Below are 20,431 nucleotides of genomic sequence, written 5' to 3' on the forward strand. Positions count from 1 at the left end.
TCACCAAAGTATTGGAGCCGTGTATGGTTGAGGTGTTTATTTTATTGACACATTTTCTCTCATCAGTATTTGCATTTGAAAGTATAAATAATCATAAAAATAACAAATCATCAATGAGTCGATCCACTTGCACTGCTATGGCAGCATCACAATACAAACAACCACAACATTTTATATCCGAAAAAAAAAAACAGTGTGTACATAGATTAAATACTCTGACGTGATCCAAGTGCTTTGTTTTGGGTGTGCATCACCAATATTTTTTTTTTTCTGTATCTATGATATGTATCTTCTCGAGTCTTAGTGGCAATGGTGTGCTTTTTTTGTGTGTGTGTGTGTACTGCCCATCCAAACGACATGCATTTTCCTCAAAAGCACCAGACCAAAAAGAAACGATAGTTTGTAGTCAGGGCTCGCTAGTTCCTCATCTCCTCCATTTTGCGAGAAAAGGAGGGAGGGAGGGAAGCTGGAATTCAAAACAAAAACTCCAAACTCCGATATGCATTATTATGATTTTTTTTTTTGGTGTTGTTCCTCCCCCGGCGTGTATTTGGACTGGCAGTGATTGCAAAACAAAATCATCTTCAACCTTTCACAAGGCAGCGTTTGAAGTCCCATCGGAACATTCCTTACTGCTATACAATGACAAGTCCGGGCGGCACACAAGTGAGGGGCGGGACAGGAAGTGGCGCTGAGTTGGCAAAGTCATCTGTGGTCGTCTATTTTTTTTTTTTTTTTTTTAAGTGGCGTCTTTCTTTTCCCTCTGAGCGCTGCGACGGATCTTCATCTCTGTCAGCTGGATGTAGCGGATGACGTTCGTGTCTGCAATACAAGCGTACAAAAGGAGGCTCCTAATATATACATATACACAAATATGACATCATATTCAGTATCACCTGAAGGCTCCTGCTTGTGCGACTCTTTCAGGTAGTAGAGGGCCTTCTGGAAGTCCCCCAGGTGGTAGTAGGCCACGCCGGAGCGGTAGAGGGCCTTAAAGTTCTTGCCCTCCTTGTGCAGCACCTTCAGACAGTACTCCTTGACGCGTTCGTAGTTGACCAGCTCCATCTGGAGAAGGCAGGCTGCGTGGCATGCGGTGGAGAATCAACCTCAGTGACCCCCCCATGACTCATTGCACTTAGAAACCGTTCAGGACTCATAGGAGTAACATCACAGTGATGCCTTATGACGTGAATGTTCTGGGCTGATGGTTCCGACACTTGTTGGGTACAATTTTGTGAGTTGTCGTAGCGAACGGTAAAAAGTCTCCAGGGCCAGGATTTACGAAGTGAAATACAATGTCTCTCATAAATTCATAATTGTCTTATTTTAGCGAAAGCCTACTCTTTGGTTGATGCTATAATTTAGTGTACTGTAGTATGTAATTGAGTGTATGCAATAATATTGCAGTGTAATGTACCGGCTAGGCTGTTGTAGCACTCCAACTCGGCGTTCTCCATGGCCCCCTTCTGCTCCTCCGTCAACGGGCTGGACTTGCCGATGGCGGCCAGCAGCGACTTAGAGCCTGCACCGTCCGGGTCCCCGAGAACCCTGCACAGCCCCTTCATCTCAAGCAGCGCGCGGTGGTACTTGCCGATGGCCTCGCGGTACTTCTTGTCCTTGTAGCACTGCGTGCCCTGGCACTTGAAGTCCAGCGCCCGCCTCACAGCGTCGGCGGGCTCGCTTTGCGATGGTTGCTTGACCATGGTGGTGCTGCTGGAGGTCCCGCCGTGGTGGTGGTTGTGGTGCTGGTGGTGGTGCCGCTGGTGTGGGCGGGCATCTCTGCTCCGGCCACCAACGGGGGGAGGCTGAGCGCACGGTTGGAGCCTTGGGGAACCGCCGCCGTTGTCAGGAGCTGGGCCGCCTCTGCTCGCCTCCACCCTGGGGCCGCCGCCGACGACGTCGTTCATTTTCGACATTGATGTTCCAAAACGTGCTTCCTCCCTCAATTCTTTCACTGCATCCTCAGTCTTCTTTCCCTCCTCCTCGCTGCCGCAGATGGCGCGTCCTCTTCTGGCGCAAGGCAAATCTGCTGGATGATGATGATGCGCACTCAAGGTGTGCGCGCGCATGCTTACGTGCGCGTCCTTGTGAGGCACCACTCGCCCATTGGTTGATAAATAAGGAGCCAAAGGATCCCAAGTTGGTTCTTCATCGGGAAATTTTTTCATTATAATACATATTCGGTTTTATGTACTTGTATTACTAAACGTATCTTTTTTTTTTTTTTTTTTTAGGAGAAAGGGCTTTATAGTCCTTTTCTCCGGGGTCTAGAACCGCCCCTGCTTGTAAATCCCGCCGCCACCCCCAAGCCCCTGATGTCCACCCATGGCAGGGACATTTTTTTTTTTTTTTATACTAGCTGTCGGGTCGCTGTTGTCACACACTGGCAGTTGCTGGTGTGCTCAGCTGTGTTTTGGGTGTGTCGCTCAAATTCCACAATCCCTCCTGACCACATTTGAAGGTCTGGGAGGGTTGTAAATTATGAGTGCACATACGGCCGGCTGTTATATAAAGGCTGTTTTCATGTCTCCGAATGATACCGTGCCTTTAAATAGTTGGCTGTTGTCAAGCAAACATCATTTGAGAAGTGGAGGAATACGGTTTGAGTTGAGTTGACATTTTACAGTACAAAAGCAGCTATTGTCTTGTTGAATTTTGCTACCATTTCATCTTGCTCATGGCAAAAAATAGTCATCTGCTCATTTTTATTTTTTAACCCTTTGGATTCCATTTTTATGATCATGTGCAAATTGTAAAACAGCTTCATAAGTACAGGTTTTTTTAAGGGTATGTTAGCAGATGGGTCTTCCACTTCAATCAAGGGTCACTAAAATGGACCCCACAGGGACTAGGTAAACCTTAAGGATCCCTTAAATAGTCTGCAGGCCTGTTGACACCTCATCTCATCCACGAGAGGCATCATTTTTTATGTTGCTACTCTAAAAAAAGGTTTCTTGACCTCATTACCCAGGGCCGGGCGCTGACCTCTGATGTCATCATACAACGACAACATCTCGAGTTGCCTACGTCATCTTTATGCGACTGTTTATTTACGTCATGGCGTCGGTGGATTTCAGAGGTAGAGAAATGAAATAATTTCATTAAATCGTGCATAGGTGCGTGTGTTTTGGACAATGGAAGATGAGCAAAAGTGTTTAATCTTAATTTCAATAGTGTTGTTAAGAAAGTATGTGTTTTTGTCGTTCGTTAATTGTTTAGCTTTTGGTGTTAGCGGCTAGCATTAGCAGCGGTTTTATTTTCATTGATGGAATTGGAAGACAAATGGGCAAGGTTTTTCTCACCAGTTGACCTTTAAATGTTACTCAAGACTACTACTTAGGCTCTTAAATAAGATTTACGTCGAACGTAAAATCATCATTGGTGCATTTTCTGATTGACGTGTTTCCAAATGTAGATGTATCATGGTATATTTGTGACTTTGCAGAAAATCTGCTGGGCATCTCTTGGGTGGACAGCGGCTTGGTGCCCATCCTCAACCCTGGCAATGTACTTGATTACTTCTCGGAGAGGAGTAACCCCTTCTATGACCGCACTTGTAATAATGAGGTGGTGAAAATGCAAAGGCTAAGCCTGGACCATCTCAAGTATGTTGAGAAAGCTTTGTGTGTGCTACTGGAGAACAAACGGGCAAGTAGGTGACGGTTGACTGAACGACGTGAACTTACTTTGCAGTCAGATGGTCGGAGTGGAGTACATTCTTCTTCATGCGCAAGAGCCCATTCTCTACATCATCCGTAAGCAACAGAGGCAGTCACCCACGCAAGGTGAGCATCGTGCGTCTCAAAAGAACATTGATTATGATTTCAAATGATGTATCAACTGAGAGGATTTCATCTTCTCATCTCGTTTTCTGCTAACCAGCGATTCCCTTGGCTGACTACTACATCATCATAGGTGTGGTCTATCAGGCCCCGGATCTGAGCACGGTCATCAGCTCCAGAGCGGTGAGAATGAGGACCAACGCAATTAGCACGTCAAACATCACTAGATGGCAATATTTTGCGGGTTTTTTTTTTTTTTCTTTAAACCATTTCAGCTTTCCGCCGTTCACGGCATCCAGTCTGCTTTTGACGAAGCCATGTCCTACTGTCGCTACCATCCTTCAAAAGGATATTGGTGGCACTTCAAAGACCAGGAGGAGAGAGGTGAGGCATTTATCGGTCAGAGGGACTTAACCGAATATGTCACGATACTTTATATGAATAAATCATGTTTGGACAGAAAAAAACAAGCCAAAGTCCAAGAAGAAAGAGGAGCCGGGTTCACTGTTCCAGAGACATCGTGTGGATACTCTGCTTTTGGACCTCAGGTCAAAGTTCCCGCCAACCTTCTACCAGGTACTTTGGACTCTTAAAAAAACTTGAAGCAAGCACAAAGTCTGGTTTAAGTCAGTATACTGCTGTATTTATTTATCTGTTCTTTCTGTCATTTCAGCCAAAGCCTGGAGAGAAGCCCATTCCAGGTAACGTATCGTTTGTATTCAAATATTCCGTAGCAAATAGATGGTTTGATAGATAAATACTTCTATGATTGACAAACACACACACCAAGATATTTTGAAACGTGTCACAGTGGAAGTAAAAAAAGAGCCTGAACCTCCCACGGAAACGGTCAAACAAGAGGAAAGGGAGCCGGCGGCTAAGTCCTCCGCCACCGCCGCCGCACCAGCCAGCAAGCCGCCTCCCGAGAAGCGAGCGCGGCTCCAGTGACTGCAATTACAACATCGAACAAAACAGGACTTTGTCATCCGCTACTTGACCTCAATGTGATCAGGATGAAGAAGTCGTCCTCGTGTCGGACCTCGATGCCTCACACGCAGCATTATTGAATAACGATGATAAAATGAACCGGGGGGGGGGGGCAGCGGATGTTTGATGATCTTTTTGATGACATCAGCATTTTGCATCCAGGATCAGTTTCATTCCCGCATGACTTTTTTTTTTACACATGCAGGAATGATGATGCGTCATCAGGTCCTGTGGGAAGACGTCAGCCGGCTTATCTCAGACACCGCTCTTAAGCTTCTGTGTTTTTGTGTAATAAATGTGTTATGTTATGACGGTATATCTCCATATTTTTATTTAAAACATTGGTTTGACTGGACAGTTTTGTCATCATTGGGTTTTCAATTGAAAAGTCACAAATTCCCCATAAAATATAATGTTATGATTGTTACATTCGATTGATATTTTATGGATTCTGTGTTGAATATCATATGGATTCAGTTCAGTGTTAATGGGTTACCACCATATTAAAATTATACCCAAAAGGTTCGTGTTCATTTTCAATCCAATATTCTGGTAGTGTTTTGTGTAATGTTTTTTTTCCCCTAATGTTTGTTTATTTTCCGTCGCCACTTTTCACCTGCAATACACAAAAGTAACACTAGATGTCGACATTTCTCACTTATGGTCCAAACTCAAAACATTTTTCTCAATTTATAACTTCATTTGTTGCTAAACTATTGCTAGTTTTTATAACTTCATTTGTTGCTAAATTATTGCTAGTTTTGTCAAGTGTTGTGCATTTGTTTTAGTCCACATTATGACATCAAGACGACATTTTGTGCAAAAATTAAAACGAGCTGGCTTGCTCGCACTCTTCTTCGCCTAAAACACGGCGGAAACCACGAAGAAGAGCATTTTCGCAGGGCGTGGTGGGATAGCACGGTCCTCCAGTGGAGGAATCAAAGCAGCAGCCGAGCTCTCCGGCTTGGCTTGGCTGACTGGGGCTAGCTAGCGGCACTAAAAGATGCCTAGGCCAGCGTCTCTGACCAACAACACGGCGCCGTTCGTCCTTTAGTCGTCGTCGGTGGCGGCGTACGTGTCCGCTAAAGCGAGCCATGGGCTCGCAGACCCTCCAGATCCTCAGGCAGGGGGTCTGGGCTTCTATCACCGGCGGGTGGTACTACGACCCCGACCAGAATACGTTCGTCAACGCGCTCCATCTTTACATCTGGCTCTTTCTGCTATGCTTCCCCTTCACGCTGTACATGGTGAGTTTTATTTTTCTTCCTTTTTCTAACCCCGACATTTTGCTCGGTTCGTTTCCCATCGGCTGTCCGTCCAGGATAGCGGCCACTGGGACACTAAATAGAAAGCTCGTTGGTTTTGTCTATTATCTGGAGCGTATACAATGTAATGTGCCATTAAAATCTAACGGCACCACAAAATGTCCACTTTAGGCTTCTAAATACAACGTTGCTTTTAATATTTACATATTTGTAATGTACAATATTGGTATGGAGATTGATATAGGAAATAAATAGATATTGAATAAAAACATTTCATGGAGCAGAATAGAAAAATGTCAACTAAAAATAGACAAACAATACTCTAATTCCATATTACATGCGAGACATTTTTTGAAAAATATTACAAAATGCAAACTATTAGGCTAAAATTAATTAATTAAAAATAGGGGGGGGCATTTAATGTTTGACTGAGTTATCCAATAACTAGTTTTATGCCTTCCCCTTTCATCCAATTGTTCTCCCTATTGATGTTCTGAGACTTTGAAAAGCATGTTACAGTCACTTAATTCTGCAAAATACTCCAAGTGACCCAGTTTGACGCCGTAATGATGATGCTTTTTGTTGAGGATGAAGAATATATGCCTTTGCTGCACAGCTTTTGTTCAAACAGCTGTTGCTTCTGAAGCCACGATTATCCAAGCTAACCGTTAGCATTTGAATGACATTTTGAATTTTCTGGGGGGCGTGAGATATTAGGCAGATTGATCTGGCAACATGAAAATGTTTTCTTCGAAATGAACAAGTCAGTTTCAAAACCGTCACCCCTGTCCTATGATTTTTTTTATTAGCGCCACCCCAGTGTCAGTTTCCCAGGCGTACAAACTTCTATATTGAGCGTGTTTCAAATTAGTGCGTGGCTCGCCTTCTATTCCGAGAGTGAAAATCCACCAGTCAGCTCCGTGGTTTATAACATGAGCCACAACTAATAGCAACGTGCACGAATGCAGGGGGTATTCCAAGTTCAGTGGCAGATGATGTGGATTTGGAGGGGTGTGTGTGTGTGTGAGGGGGGGGGGGTCGTGTCATAGAGTTACTGGTTGTCATCTACACTTGCTTCAAATGGTTCAGCAGACAAATGGTGCAGCAACACACAAAGACAGACATTTTGAAAATAGCACAGGCATACAGTCAATTCGTGTCGTTGCAGGCGTTGCCATCCACCATGGTCATTGTGGGCATCTACTGCGGCGTGATCGCCGCCATGTTCCTGCTGCTCAAGACGGTCAACTACCGGTTGCACCACGCACTGGACGAGGGCGAGGTGGTCGAACTGCAGGCCAAAAAGACGCAGGGCAGCCGAGGTGGCGCGGAGGGGTCGCGCAATGTCGGCGCCGCACGACGGCAGGACAGCAACGGCCCGGGGTAGGTTTGTGGGTGTTCTATAAACATTTTTTGGAAAAATGTAAACCAAGAAGATGTTGTTGTTTTTTTGTCAGCATGGGAAGCCGCTCTTGCTTAAGAATAAGATATTTCCAGCTGACTTGACCCACTTGACCACTGGTGTTGAATTCCAGAGATTAAAATGTCCCAGACAAGGAATACTTGAACGAGTTCTAAATTCCTGCAAATTGCTGTTGGCTGCAGTCAATAGTTCCTTTCTTGCAAGCACAATGGATGATGTTGAATGAAACGTCCCGAGGGTATCAACTCCTCGCCAAAAATATTACGGGTCATACGTACTTTGAGCTTGAAGTCATTGTTCACTTCAACTTTGGTATTGTAGGATTGAAATGCTAGTTGTGTTAGCCTGTCAAAGGAATTTTTGCATTGTGTGTTAGCATGAAGCTAGCTGTTGTTTTGAGTCAATACACAAAATGCTGCTCTCCATCTGCTGGAATAAGTCTGGTTGTTGTATATTCAGGTAGCACTGTGTTTGTATACAAACCTTAAAAAGTTCTCCATAATGTTTTTTTTTCACCAAGTCTAAAGACTCCAGCAGAACAGGGGGGGGGGGAAAACCCAATGAGGTTGCACTTTTTTTATTGCCCCTAACGGGACCGAGTGACTCATATCGACATTCCAGAGTGGCGGTCCTTAGCTCGACCCTTTCGGAGCGCCACAAGAAAAAAAAAGTGCCCAGTCGTCATTTGCCTCCACATCATGCTTGACAAACCGAGTGGATCTTGTGCACTCAAGGTGGTGTTGTTGTTGTTGCGCAAACCACGTGACACGGTTTCTCGGGATGTTTATCTCCGCCGCTTGAACCCTGTTGTGAAATATCCCCAGCGCATGGAAATGATTTATAGACAATCTCTGGCAGGCTGTTTGTTTTTCGGTCATCACGGGCCCTGGTTGGAAAAAAAAAAAAGCACATCTGGGCTAAATATAAACACGTCGGCTACTTTACATCACTCCAAATCTCATTACTGTCACGTCGATGCCGTGACGGACAAAACACTTGTCGGAGTTGCGTAACCTCCCCCACCCTTCGTTCAGTCCACTCGACCGATTGAAAGGACGAAGATGAATGACGGGAGCATTAGCGTGATGAATGACACGAGTGCGCGTTTGCAGAGACCCCGGTGGGGGGATCGAGATGGCCGACTTCATCAGGCAAGAAACGCCGCCGGTGGACTGCAGTTCGCGCAACTCTTACATTGGGATGGAGCAACAGGTATTTCCTTGATTTGGAACAAAAGTAAACTGAACCCATTTTGTCCTCTAATTCCTCATCTTTCGCATCCCCGTTCCAGACGGCGTCCACCCTCGGGAGAGCGACGGGAGCCAAAGGTAACGGAAAGCCGGTGGTGCCCCTCCTTAGCCTTGCCTCATTAGGGACGGGGAGGGGAGGGGGTGTTTCTGGGAAAAGCGTTTGGGCCCATCTGTTACTCGGAGGTCACTCAAAGGTAGATTGTGCAGCGAAACAAAAGACGGTGGCAGTCACACAGGAAGGGCAACGACGGCACCTCGCCGGGGGCCGTATTAATAATTGATTGAAGCTGTCGTCTCCTAATTGCTTCCCTCCTTTCTTTGCAGATGTGGGAAAGACGTCAGACGACATCAGCTTGACTCTGGTGGAGAGCTGCAGTCACGATCACGGTGCGCAATATGGAAAATGTTTTGTTTTCACGGGCCCATTCTGTTCTCAGAAGTTTGATTTATTTATTTTTGTCACGTCAAAGTCAAATCAATGATTTGAACACAATGTGTAATCCTTCCTCCTTGTGTCTTTAGATCTGCTCTCAGACACAAAGATGTACTGCCTGGTTCCCAACGACTCCTTCGCCTCCCTGCAGCCCTCCACCTCCCTGTGTCCGTCCGAGCTGTCCCGAGAACCCGCCGAGCTGTGCAACGCCAGCGCGTACCACTGCGGCCTGTCGCACGAGGACGCCGCCCATCACTTGTCCTCGCAGTCGCAGACCTTTCGGAAGGAGCCCCGATCGCGGGGATTACCGCGGACCTCCAGCTCGGCGGGGTCCGCCTTCCCCGACCCGGGCTTGCCGGACTTTACGCTCTATCCGCCACCCAGGAGGGGCGGCCTGGATCCCGTGCGCGAGCTGGAGGCCGCTAGGCCGCAACGGGAGGCGGGCGAGCGGCTCTACCAGCAGGACCAAGCGGTGGCCTCCACCTCGGGGCTGGAATGTTACAGGAACAAGAACCCGCACAGGGTATCCCGCTCCGTCTCTAGAGAAGCCGGAGAGGGCAGCTCAGGTTTATACCAGGGGGATTCGGGCGGCGGCAGGAAGGGCCCCGACGTCGGGAGAAAATCCCGGCGGGGCGAGCGCAGCGCCGAGAGCCTACGCAGCCTGAGCGCGCGCAGCAGCGGCTCCACCGAGAGCTACTGCAGCGGCACCGACCGCGACACAAACAGCACCGCCAGCAGTTTTCACAGCGAGCAGACCAGCTCCACGCACGTGGAGAGCCTGCTGTCGCTCTCGGGGGACGAACGCATGCGGGAGCGGGTGGACGCCGACAGCAGGGGCTCTTCCCGGGGTGTTCGCCGCCTACCCTCCAGGGAGGCCAACAAGAACCCGCACGCCAACGAACTGACGGCTAACCGGCCAGGCACCGTCGCGTCCTCAGCGCCTCCCGAGCTCAAGGAGGGCAGCGGGAGTCCGGAAGAGCCGAGCGCCAGGACCGGCGCCGACGGCTCGGTCGACGCGGTCGCCGTGGGCCGCGCCGAGCTGAACAACGTTGTTCAGAGGACTTGCTCTCTGTCTACTGGCCGCACTGGGCGGCGGCGGACGGGCAAGAAACGGGCGAGCAGTTTTGACGCCAGCCGCCACCGGGACTACATGTCGCCGCGCGGGCTGGCCAAGCCTTGCAGCGCCGCGTTCGCCGGAGGCGGCGGAGAGGAGGACTCCAGCGACCACAGCGAGCAGAGCTGCGCCTCCAGTCTCCCCTCAGCCCGCCACTTGAGCACGGACAGCTCCTCCAGCGCCACCTCTCGCTCCTGCCACTCACCCGAGGGCCGCTATCGGGCCCTCAAAGCCAAGCAGACCGCAGCCGGCGCGGCGTCGGAAGCGCGGGCGGGAGGGCGGCGGCGTGCCTCCCGGCGTACCCCCAGCACGGGCAACGCCAGGACGCACGCCCGCGTGTTGAGCTTGGACAGTGGCACCGCCGCCTGCCTTAACGACCCCACGCGCCTCGGAGCTCCGGCCGGGCCGCGACCCCTCACCACCTCTAAATCTGACCTGGAAGCCAAAGAAGGGGAGGTTCTGGATGCCGCCTCCCTGTTGGGTCGCGCCTCCCAGCTGGAGTCGGTGACGCGCTCCAGGAACAGTCTGCCCAGCCAGGCCGTGTTCTTGGAGTCTCAGGACGCCGCCGCCGCTTGCCTTCGGGGTATGTCGTGTAACTGTTTTAAAAAAATGAATTTGTCAAAAAGTACCAATAATTCCTTTTCACCATCACAGCCCCCGGCAGCGAGGAGACGGTGGTCTTCCGCCGTGAGCGGAGCACGTTTCGCCGGCAGGCGGTGCGACGGCGGCACAATGCGGGCAGTAACCCCACGCCGCCGTCCTCTCTCATTGGCTCTCCCCTCAGGTACGACGTCCTTCACGAACCGATGTCAGCATGTGACGAGAGCTACTCCGATTTTTTTTTTTTTTTCCAAAGAAATCATCCTGCACTGAATCACACTTTGATCACACGTCGTCATGTCTCGCTCAGCATGTGATCTGGTTCGTTCTTTTTCCAGCTGTGATGATGTCATGTCGTCTTTTTAACAACATTTTGGGTGGCCGAGCAAAGAATAGAGTCCTTTCAACATTGCAAGTCCGGACGAATCAATCTCCTCACAAGCGCGCATGAGTTGCTCGTTCTGCTGTGTCGCATCGATTTGTTTGTTTTTCTGTCGCTCTGAAAGGGATTTAGACGATGGCAACTTTGAACTTTATCGAAGCCAGAGAACTTGTTTTTCCAAACACGTGTTTCATAAAAAAAAACAAAAAAAAAAACCTCACTTTATTCCTCCCCCACTTGCCTCCTGCAGTCTCCAAGAGGCGCTCAGTCAAGCGTCCCAGCCTCCCACCAAGTCCACTCAGCCGTCTCGCACCGCCTCCCAGGTGACGGTGCTGAGCGCCAGCGCCTCCCTGCTGGCCAGGAATGGAAGCGCACACCTGGATGGTTCTCAGGACAAGGCCTCGACTGTCGGCGCCAGCAGCTTGCAGGACGACCTCGGTGGGGAACCGGCGCACGTTGCGTGTTTTGAAAGCATTCTCCCGCTTTGAAGCGGAACAATGAATCTCGCTCGAGGACACAGAATGTCCCAAGTTTGGCGTCACTGCGAAGCTGCGGTCGTTGCAGTCGGTCAGTCGTTCGCGTTTGGCCAACTGATGCGATCAAATCCCCGAGCGCAGTGCGCATTATCCATGCTCCAGTTATCTGCGTTTGTTGATGAAGCGTCTGCGGGCTCCTCTAGCGCGAGCGCCATCGATAATGACCGTTCTACCGTTTCTTTATTCTCAGGAAAACTCACACCCTCCTTGTACGAGGCAATGGGGTGCGACATGTCCTTGGTCAACTTTGAACCCGCCACCAGACGAGCCTCCAATAACATTTGGTGAGGAGCGCGCGCACAGGAAAAAAAAGCTCACTGGACATGATCTGTTGTAATATGTGGAAATGAACACTCTAGAAAAGTGCAAGAGTAAATATTTGACCAGTCTGTCTTATCAGGTTATCCAAACAGCAGTTGCATTAGCATCATGCTACTTTTTTTTTTCTTCTGCCTCCCTTCTTCCGTGTGTGTGGTGCAGGGACACAGACTCCCACCTCTCCAGTTCTACCTCAGTTCGCTTCTTTCCTCATGACCTGGTGAGTAGATAATGTGAGTTTATGCTGGATGTCAGTAAGAATGCACCTCAGGCAGCTCCCCCTCCCCCAGATCCGCCTGAACCGCCTGCTCACCATGGACCCGGAGCTGCTGGAGCAGCAGGACGGTGACCTGAGCCCAGATCTCCGCGCTGTGCCGCTGGGACCCGACGACCCGGCGGCCGCCGCCGCCAAGGCCAAGCAGTACTACCGTCTGTGGCTCATGCCTTACCTGTGGGTGGGGCTTCACTTCGACCGCCTCACTCTGCTGGCGCTGTTCGACCGGTGAGTCGCCGAAGCGCCGTGACGTGGCGGACCGTGACGTTGACGAAACACTGAATCTTTTGATACCTTTATCCCAGGAATCGGGAAGTTCTGGAGAACGTGCTGGCCGTGGTGCTGGCCGTCCTGGTGGCCTTCCTGGGCTCTGTGCTTTTGGTGCACGGGTTCTTCACCGACATCTGGGTCTTTCAATTCTGCCTGGTCATCGCCAGCTGCCAATATTCTTTGCTCAAGGTGAGGAATATTGTGGTTTTAAAAAATGATTTTCTGTTTTGTCAGTAGACTTAATCTTTTTTTTTTTTTTTTTTTTTAATCTGTTTCATTGGCAGAGCGTTCAACCAGACTCCTCTTCCCCGCGTCACGTAAGTCACGGCTTGGCTCTTCTCTTTCTTGTGGACGCTATGGTCCGCTAACCTTTCATGGCTCTCTGTCGCCACCTACAGGGCCACAATCGCATCATCGCCTACAGCCGCCCCGTCTACTTCTGCTTGTGCTGCGGTCTCATCTGGCTGCTTCACTACACCAGCTTGAGGACGAGCTCCTCCCGCTTCACGCTTTACGGCGTCGCTCTCACCAGCTCGCTCATCCTCGCCTCTGCCAGGGACCTCGTCATAGGTGAGGGGCGAGGCCAAATACTCCTACGCCGTGATGAAAGTTTCAAATCATTGACGACGGTCTCTCTCGTGTGTGTTTGCAGTGTTCACGCTGTGTTTCCCCATTATTTTCTTCGTGGGCCTGCTGCCGCAAGTCAACACGTTTGTCATGTATTTTTTCGAGCAGCTGGACATCCACATTTTTGGCGGCAACGGTGAGCCGTGACTTTTTTGGATTTGATTTTGATTTATTAACGCTCCTCTTCCGCCCGCAGCCTGCACCAGCCTACTGTCGTCCCTCTACAGCGTCCTCCGCAGCGTGCTCACCGTCGCGCTGCTGTACGGCTTCTGCTACGGCGCCCTCAAGGTGAGCCGAGCCGAGCCGCACCCGCTTTCTATTCCCATACGCGCTTGCTATGCCAACCGGCGCCGCTTTTTCGACTTTTCCAGGAAAACTGGGAGCCTCATCACATCCCTGTGCTCTTCTCCGTCTTCTGCGGGCTGCTGGTGGCCGTGTCGTACCACCTGAGCCGGCAAAGCAGCGACCCGTCTGTACTCATGTGAGCGCACGTAATGGGGACAAAAGTATTGGGACGGGCACAGCTGACGGGAAGTTGTCACAAGTTTTCCTGTCTCAATGAATGCAACATGCGTAATTGTCTTCTAGCTCGCTGATACAGTCCAAAATGTTGCCCAACCTAAGAGACAGCAACCCGGAGGACCCCTTGTCAGAAGTGCAGGACCCCTTGCCTGATAAGCTGAGGGCCTCCGTGGTGAGTTTGCGACAGAAGCCTTGGAACCAGTTAGGCGGCGTCGTTCTAAAGGATTTCTAATCGCTTATCGTTTTGCAGAACGAACGTCTGCAGTCGGACTTTATCGTGTGCGTGGTCATCGCCGTGCTCTACTTCGCCATCCACGTCAGCACGGTCTTCATCGCCCTACAGGTACGTGGGTACACTGGCCGTTCACGCCATTTGCCTTCCCCCCCACCCCCCGACGTTCATCTCCTCCGCGTCCCCCGCAGCCTTTTTTAAGCTACGTGCTGTACGCCTTGCTGGGCACGGTGGGGCTGCTCACTCACTACTTGCTACCACAAGTGCGCAAACAGCTGCCCTGGTACTGCTTCTCGCACCCGCTGCTTAAGACCAAAGAGTATTACCAGTTCGAAGTCAGAGGTGAGCACAGAGACAATCATGAGTCGTAGACTTCATGTTGAATTCTAAAAAAATAATAATAATAATTCTTCTCCGGCGGCAGACGCGGCTCACGTCATGTGGTTCGAGAAGCTCCACGTGTGGCTGCTCTTTGTGGAGAGGAACGTCCTCTACCCTCTCGTCATCCTCAACGAGATGAGCGGCAGCGCCAGGGAGCTGGCCAGCCCCAAGCGACTGGACACCGAGTGAGAGAAACATGCACGCTTGTTTTCATTTTTTTATTTTTTTGACACAATCTTCTCTTCTTCTCCAGGGTGGGCGCGCTGATGATCACCGTGGCGGGCCTGAAGCTGCTGCGCTCGTGCTACAGCAGTCCCACCTACCAGTACATCACTGTCCTCTTCACTGTGCTCTTCTTCACCTTCGACTACCGCCACATGTCGGAGACTCTGCTGCTGGATCTCTTCCTCATGTCTATCGTCTTCAGCAAGGTGCGGCCATTCCCGTTTTCGCTGAGTAGATTCGTTTTGAGCGCCGTGTAGGTGCAATCGCCTACTTTGCTGACCTTGCAAACCTCACCCCCCGAAAGTCCATAAGTCCATTGTTTTAATGTTTTTATTTTTTTTAATTTTCAGCTGTGGGAGCTGTTCTACAAGCTGCACTTTGTTTACACCTACATCGCACCCTGGCAGATCACCTGGGGCTCAGCCTTCCACGCCTTCGCTCAGCCCTTTGCCGTGCCCCGTATCCTTTCCACGCCATCTCTTTTTTTTTATATATATATATATATATATATATATATATATATTTTTTTTTTTTTTTTTTTATGACTCTGGTCATGCTCTCAAGTCACAAGTCTCAGCTGTAAATTGTCCCTTTTGGAAATGTTGACGCAGCTAATCTTATTGAGGCCATGGTTATATGACTAGTTTTCCTCGTCTGGTCCTTGACCTCCTCGCTTGCTACAGACTCAGCTATGCTTTTCGTCCAGGCTCTGGTCTCGGCCGTCTTCTCCACCCCACTCAACCCTTTCCTAGGCAGCGCCATTTTCATCACGTCTTATGTCCGGCCTGTCAAGTTTTGGGAGCGTGACTACAAGTAGGATTGCTACTTAAAAAAAAAAACCATCTCACCTCCATGTAGTCAGTCTAAACTTGCTTTATTTTCTCCACAAAGCACCAAAAGGGTGGATCACTCCAACACTCGGCTGGCCTCGCAGCTGGACAGAAATCCAGGTGACTGGTTGATTTTAGCGACTATTTAAGAGAGAATGAAACGAGCTGAAACTATATTTATAATTAATCGGAGCGTCACTCCCCTCCAGGCTCGGACGACAATAACCTCAACTCCATCTTTTATGAGCACCTGACTCGCTCGCTTCAGCACAGCCTTTGCGGCGACCTGCTGCTGGGCCGTTGGGGCAACTTCAGCACGGGCGACTGCTTCATCCTGGCCTCGGACTACCTCAACGCCCTGGTTCACCTGGTGGAGATCGGCAACGGCCTGGTCACCTTCCAGCTCCGAGGGCTGGAGTTCCGAGGTGAGCTTCCTGCGGGGCGGAAATGAGTTTCAGAAGACTGACACTGTCGAACTAAGTCCTCAGCAATCCATCTTCTTGTAGGTACCTACTGCCAGCAGAGGGAGGTGGAGGCCATCACCGAGGGCGTAGAGGAGGACGAGGGCTGCTGCTGCTGCGAGCCGGGCCACCTCCCGCACATCCTGTCCTTCAACGCCGCCTTCGGCCAGCGTTGGCTGGCCTGGGAGGTGCTGGTCACCAAATACGTGCTGGAGGGCTACAGCATCACCGACAACAGCGCCGCCTCCATGCTGCAGGTTTTCGACCTGCGACGCATCCTCACCACCTATTACGTTAAGGTGAGCGGGCGGAGACTTTAAGGGGACCGATGGGAGCGGAGTGAAAAGATGTTTTATGGCGACGCTCTTCAGGGGATCATCTACTACGTGGTCGCCTCGCCCAAGCTGGAGGAGTGGCTGTCCAACGAGACCATGAAGGAGGGTCTGCGGGCGTGCGGCGAGAGGAACTACGTGGACCTGGATCCTACCTTCAATCCTAACATCGACGAAGACTACGACCATCGGCTGGCCGGCGTCTCCAGGGACAGTTTCTGCAGCGTTTACCTGGGCTGGATCCAGTACTGCAACTCTCGCAGGGACAAGGTAGCAAAATGATCTTCGTGTACTTTGGGGAAAAAAAAAATTGAGTACAATTGAACCTCGGTTTTGTTTGTAGCCTCTGGACAACGAGAGAGACTCACCTCTGGTGCTGCTTTGCTTCGGCCTGTGCGTACTGGGAAGGAGAGCGCTCGGAACGGCGGCTCATCACATGTCCAGGTTTGGCGAGCAATGTCGACTTTGCTTTGTGCTTTAATGTCCCTCTGACATCTTTATCAAAGTTGCATTTGCTTGTTAAAATTCCAGTAGCACTGATGAAAAATGGCGGCTCATTCCTGTCGCACGTGTCCCGTCCCACAGCAACCTGGAGTCTTTCCTGTACGGGCTTCACGCTTTGTTTAAAGGAGACTTCCGCATCTCCTCGGTGCGAGACGAGTGGATCTTCGCCGACATGGAACTTCTCAGGAAGGTGGTGGTCCCCGGCATCCGGATGTCCCTCAAACTCCACCAGGATCACTTCACCTCGCCCGACGAGTACGAGGAGCCGGCGGTGCTTTTCGAGGCCATCTCAACCCACCAGCAGAACTTGGTCATCGCCCACGAGGGCGACCCGGCGTGGCGCAGCGCCGTGCTGTCCAACGCCCAGTCGCTCCTCGCTCTGCGCCACGTGCTGGACGAAGGCACCAACGAGTACAAGATCATCATGCTCAACCGCCGATACCTCAGCTTCAGAGTCATCAAGGTGCGGTAACGTTTATCGTCGTCGTCGCATGTTCGAAAATACAGACGACATGGTAACGTGTAATTCTTGCCGTGTGACGCAGGTCAACAAAGAATGTGTGCGGGGCCTGTGGGCAGGCCAGCAGCAGGAGCTCGTGTTCCTGCGGAACCGCAACCCGGAGCGCGGCAGCATCCAGAACGCCAAGCAGGCGCTCCGCAACATGATCAACTCGTCATGCGACCAGCCCATCGGCTATCCCATCTACGTGTCGCCGCTCACCACCTCCTACTGCAACTCGCACCCGCAATTGGGCCACGTCTTGGGCGGCCCCATCAGCATCGCCAACATCCGCAACTTTGTGGTCAGCACTTGGCACAGGTTTGTGTCGCTGTGTTGTATGAAACTATGGAGCAGGCAGTTGAGGATTTCTGTTCAAATGAAAAATGCTTTGCTGCCTTTTTAATCGCATACTTAAAAATGTTCAACCTTGGCTATCTCCTTTTTATTCTTAAAGGTTACGAAAAGGCTGCGGCGCAGGTTGTAACAGCGGAGGGAATATCGAGGACTCCGACGCCGGCGGGCTGTCCTGCGGCAGTGGCAACGGGATAGCGGGTGACTCGCAGCAGAGCTCCATGTCTCACGGTGGCCATTCCGGACCCGGCGGCCGTCACTCGTACCAGCCGCACGCTCTGGGTGAGGGAAAGAGCACTTAGTTAACCAATCACGGCAAACCATAGCAGTCTGCTACATTGTCACAAGGCTAACGCTAACGGCGGTGTGGCTGTCCGGGGCGTCCAGGCTCCAGTCAGAGTTCCCAGTCTGTCCAGTCCAGCCTGGTGCGCCACTCCCCGGCCCGGGCCTCCGTGGCCAGCCAGTCGTCGTCATACCGCTACGGAGGCAGCAGCCGCCACTCCTCGCTGCGCACGTCCGCCACGGGCTTGGAGGCGTGCAGGCGCTCCTCCACCAGCCAGCTGTCCCTGCGCACGCTGCCCACCTCCCTGCAGCTTCGATTGGGTTCAGACTCGGCCGGCCCGTCAGCGTCGCTCTCCAGCCACAGCATCCCGCCGTGCAAGCGCCACACGCTGGTGGGCCTCCTGGGGAACGACGGCCTGTGCGGCGTGGTGATGGATCCCCTGGGCCAGCATCACCATCACCACCAGCAGCAGCAGCATCTTCATCATCATCACCTGCACCACCACCATCACCACCTGCAGCAGCACAACCCCGTCGTCTCCACGGTGCGCAGGGACGACATCTCCTACAGAGTGCAGGTGCGTGGGAACGTTCCAAACAAGTTTGTATTTTAATTCAAATATAAAAACGCTAGCTGTATCACATCATGAATTTGTTACTGTTCTCTCCAGATTGTTGACCCGGGTCAGGTACTGGAGAGCATCAACGTGTCCAAGAGAAAGGAGCTACAGTGGCCCGACGAGACGGTGCGATTGCGGGCGGGGAGGACCTGCTGGAGGGACTGGAGCCCCCTAGAGGGCATGGAAGGACATGTGAGTTAAGCCAATCGGAGGTTCTGAAAATGTGAGTTGATTGTTGTTGGGCATTTCCAGGTGATTCACCGGTGGGTGCCTTGCAGCCGTGAGCTGGCCAACCGCTCCCATATAGACAAGACCATCCTGCTGGTACAGGTGGATGAAAAACTGGTGCCCATCGTCGAAACGGGCGTCATAGAACTGGGCGCCGAGGTTTGACAGGGCGGGAGCGCTCGGAATCGAAACGCAAGGCTCGCCGCTAACACTTCAATTGAAGTCGGAAGGTCGAGTGACATCACACAGTGTGGCGGGTTATCATCGGCCGCTAACTGCCTGCCGTCATCAATTGTCAAAGCTCGAGCACGTTGTCAACTTTGGATGCGGCCGACTTGGCGCTTTGACATCGAGATTGAATGCCAACGTTATTCACCGCTCACGGCGACAGTAAGTAGCTGCAGTTGTCACTTATTGAAGATCTTTGTGACATTGCGCAATGTGGTCGAGTCACCGCTCTTTGCTGCTAGCATCACTTTTGAAAACAGGAACTGGGAGTTATATCTCCACCCAACTCGCTCCGTCAGCAGAGTGGGAATCGAACCACAGGGAAAAAAAAAAAAAATCAAGCCGAGGCAGACTTTTTACGAGTGTTTTTTTTTTATTTTTATTATTATTATTATTTTTTAAGCACCCCCCTACCTTTTGTCACAATCTGCCTTGCTTTTATCGTCTGGGGAAAAATGCTGCATGACAGTCAAGCTCATTGATTTCTATGCATTTTTGTGCTGATACATTTTGTGGTTGTTAATAATTTGCCAAATATGCCTGGTTTTTGTCATTTCTGCTACCTGCCCCGCTCCGCCTCGTTGCCATAACAACAGACGACGTCGCTTTGTAGTCATTCCACTCGGATTAGATTCAAAGTATTGACTTGCACTATATTTTTTATTTACAGTGATGCACTACAATCGCATATATATATATGTATGTATGTATGTATGTATGTATGTATGTATGTATATATATATACATATATATATATATATATATATACATATATACATATATATATATATATATATATATATATATATATATATATATATATCACTATTTATTATGACAGACTCTGAATGGCCGTGGTTATACCGATGCCTTGGAACGACGATTAAAATGCAATCACCCTTCTTATTTCTTTTCCCAACTTGAATATAACTTTTTATTGTATATTCGTATATATATTTACACAAATATATGTATATGTGTGCGTATGTATAATGTTGAGTGTAAAAAAATATTTATTACTGTGAAAATGCTATTTACACTTTCCGCTTTTTGAGATAAAAAAATGTTAATGTATTAAAGGACCATGGGGTTGAAAACAACATGCAGGTTTTTTTTCTGATGGTTTGTTTAAATATTTAACTTAATTGCTTTTCTATACTGAGAAATAAAAAAAAATGATTTATTGCAGATGGGTTTCTGTGGTGGCTGTTTGAACATAAGCGAATATTATTTAAACTCATGTTTAAACCCAATCGTCCTCGTATTTTTTTTTTTTTTTTTTTACAAAAGATAAACGTGATTTTTGTCAATATTTGTCTTGGAAATCCCTGCGTCATCCTTCGACTTTCACCTGTCGATCGTCCAATCTCGTCTGACAGCACGTGATTTGATTTCAGGAAAGCCCCGCCTCCTGCGCGTTGATTGGCTGCCTCTTCAATAACATTCCAAGCTTTTCTTTTTTTTAAAGGGGG

General features: G+C 50.0%; 3 protein-coding genes across 9 annotated transcripts; 2 read left to right on the top strand and 1 right to left on the bottom strand.

Annotated features, from left to right (window-relative positions):
• Positions 1-32: 32 nt before the first annotated feature.
• On the bottom strand, positions 33-2,035 carry ttc9 (tetratricopeptide repeat domain 9). The gene is made up of 3 exons (XM_085932467.1): positions 1,418-2,035; positions 897-1,079; positions 33-822 (listed from the first exon to the last, which is right to left on the bottom strand). The coding sequence occupies exons 1-3, from the start codon at positions 1,914-1,916 to the stop codon at positions 740-742; spliced, it is 765 nt and encodes a 254-aa protein (XP_085788593.1). The 5' UTR covers positions 1,917-2,035; the 3' UTR covers positions 33-739.
• A 956-nt stretch (positions 2,036-2,991) lies between these two features.
• On the top strand, positions 2,992-5,382 carry med6 (mediator complex subunit 6). 6 transcript variants are annotated; one of them, XM_085932008.1, is made up of 8 exons: positions 2,992-3,079; positions 3,446-3,605; positions 3,694-3,785; positions 3,883-3,965; positions 4,058-4,166; positions 4,243-4,358; positions 4,456-4,483; positions 4,975-5,382. In XM_085932008.1, exons 1-8 carry the CDS (start codon positions 3,037-3,039, stop codon positions 5,205-5,207), a joined length of 864 nt encoding a protein of 287 aa, XP_085788134.1. In that variant the 5' UTR covers positions 2,992-3,036; the 3' UTR covers positions 5,208-5,382. The 6 variants fall into 6 exon arrangements, with proteins under 6 accessions (XP_085788134.1, XP_085788136.1, XP_085788137.1 ...); XM_085932010.1 differs by having other exon boundaries at positions 4,573-5,123; XM_085932011.1 differs by having other exon boundaries at positions 4,594-5,123.
• Positions 5,383-5,709: 327 nt separating this feature from the next.
• On the top strand, positions 5,710-20,140 carry pcnx1 (pecanex 1). 2 transcript variants are annotated; one of them, XM_085932061.1, is made up of 35 exons: positions 5,710-6,016; positions 7,203-7,417; positions 8,570-8,669; positions 8,749-8,785; positions 9,032-9,094; positions 9,230-10,837; positions 10,909-11,038; positions 11,487-11,674; positions 11,963-12,056; positions 12,253-12,310; positions 12,381-12,592; positions 12,670-12,823; positions 12,919-12,951; positions 13,033-13,204; positions 13,287-13,397; positions 13,458-13,549; positions 13,633-13,742; positions 13,850-13,955; positions 14,034-14,126; positions 14,207-14,357; positions 14,440-14,581; positions 14,650-14,827; positions 14,972-15,080; positions 15,305-15,434; positions 15,513-15,571; positions 15,661-15,876; positions 15,958-16,211; positions 16,284-16,514; positions 16,588-16,688; positions 16,830-17,211; positions 17,294-17,568; positions 17,705-17,883; positions 17,989-18,461; positions 18,555-18,695; positions 18,756-20,140. In XM_085932061.1, the coding sequence occupies exons 1-35, from the start codon at positions 5,864-5,866 to the stop codon at positions 18,894-18,896; spliced, it is 6,891 nt and encodes a 2,296-aa protein (XP_085788187.1). In that variant the 5' UTR covers positions 5,710-5,863; the 3' UTR covers positions 18,897-20,140. The 2 variants fall into 2 exon arrangements, with proteins under 2 accessions (XP_085788187.1, XP_085788188.1); XM_085932062.1 differs by lacking the exons at positions 18,555-18,695; positions 18,756-20,140 and having other exon boundaries at positions 17,950-18,139.
• The last annotated feature ends 291 nt before the right edge of the window (positions 20,141-20,431 follow it).

The sequence above is a fragment of the Syngnathus leptorhynchus genome, chromosome 15 (genome assembly GCF_054491065.1).
Source record: "Syngnathus leptorhynchus isolate UIUO chromosome 15, UIUO_Slep, whole genome shotgun sequence".
Lineage (NCBI taxonomy): Eukaryota > Metazoa > Chordata > Actinopteri > Syngnathiformes > Syngnathidae > Syngnathus > Syngnathus leptorhynchus.

Excerpts from the sequence above, each read along its gene's own strand:
- ttc9 (XM_085932467.1), bottom strand. The coding sequence starts at position 1,916 with ATGTCGAAAATGAACGACGTCGTCGGCGGCGGCCCCAGGGTGGAGGCG. Across the intron at positions 1,080-1,417 it reads GTGCTACAACAGCCTAGCCG|CCTGCCTTCTCCAGATGGAG; the intron begins GTACATTACACT and ends CATGCCACGCAG. Across the intron at positions 823-896 it reads GCACAAGCAGGAGCCTTCAG|ACACGAACGTCATCCGCTAC; the intron begins GTGATACTGAAT and ends CTTGTATTGCAG.
- med6 (XM_085932008.1), top strand. The coding sequence starts at position 3,037 with ATGCGACTGTTTATTTACGTCATGGCGTCGGTGGATTTCAGAG. Across the intron at positions 3,786-3,882 it reads GAGGCAGTCACCCACGCAAG|CGATTCCCTTGGCTGACTAC; the intron begins GTGAGCATCGTG and ends TCTGCTAACCAG. Across the intron at positions 4,167-4,242 it reads CAAAGACCAGGAGGAGAGAG|AAAAAAACAAGCCAAAGTCC; the intron begins GTGAGGCATTTA and ends ATGTTTGGACAG.
- pcnx1 (XM_085932061.1), top strand. The coding sequence starts at position 5,864 with ATGGGCTCGCAGACCCTCCAGATCCTCAGGCAGGGGGTCTGGGCTTCT. Across the intron at positions 13,205-13,286 it reads TGCCAGGGACCTCGTCATAG|TGTTCACGCTGTGTTTCCCC; the intron begins GTGAGGGGCGAG and ends GTGTGTTTGCAG. Across the intron at positions 17,569-17,704 it reads GTGGTCAGCACTTGGCACAG|GTTACGAAAAGGCTGCGGCG; the intron begins GTTTGTGTCGCT and ends TTATTCTTAAAG.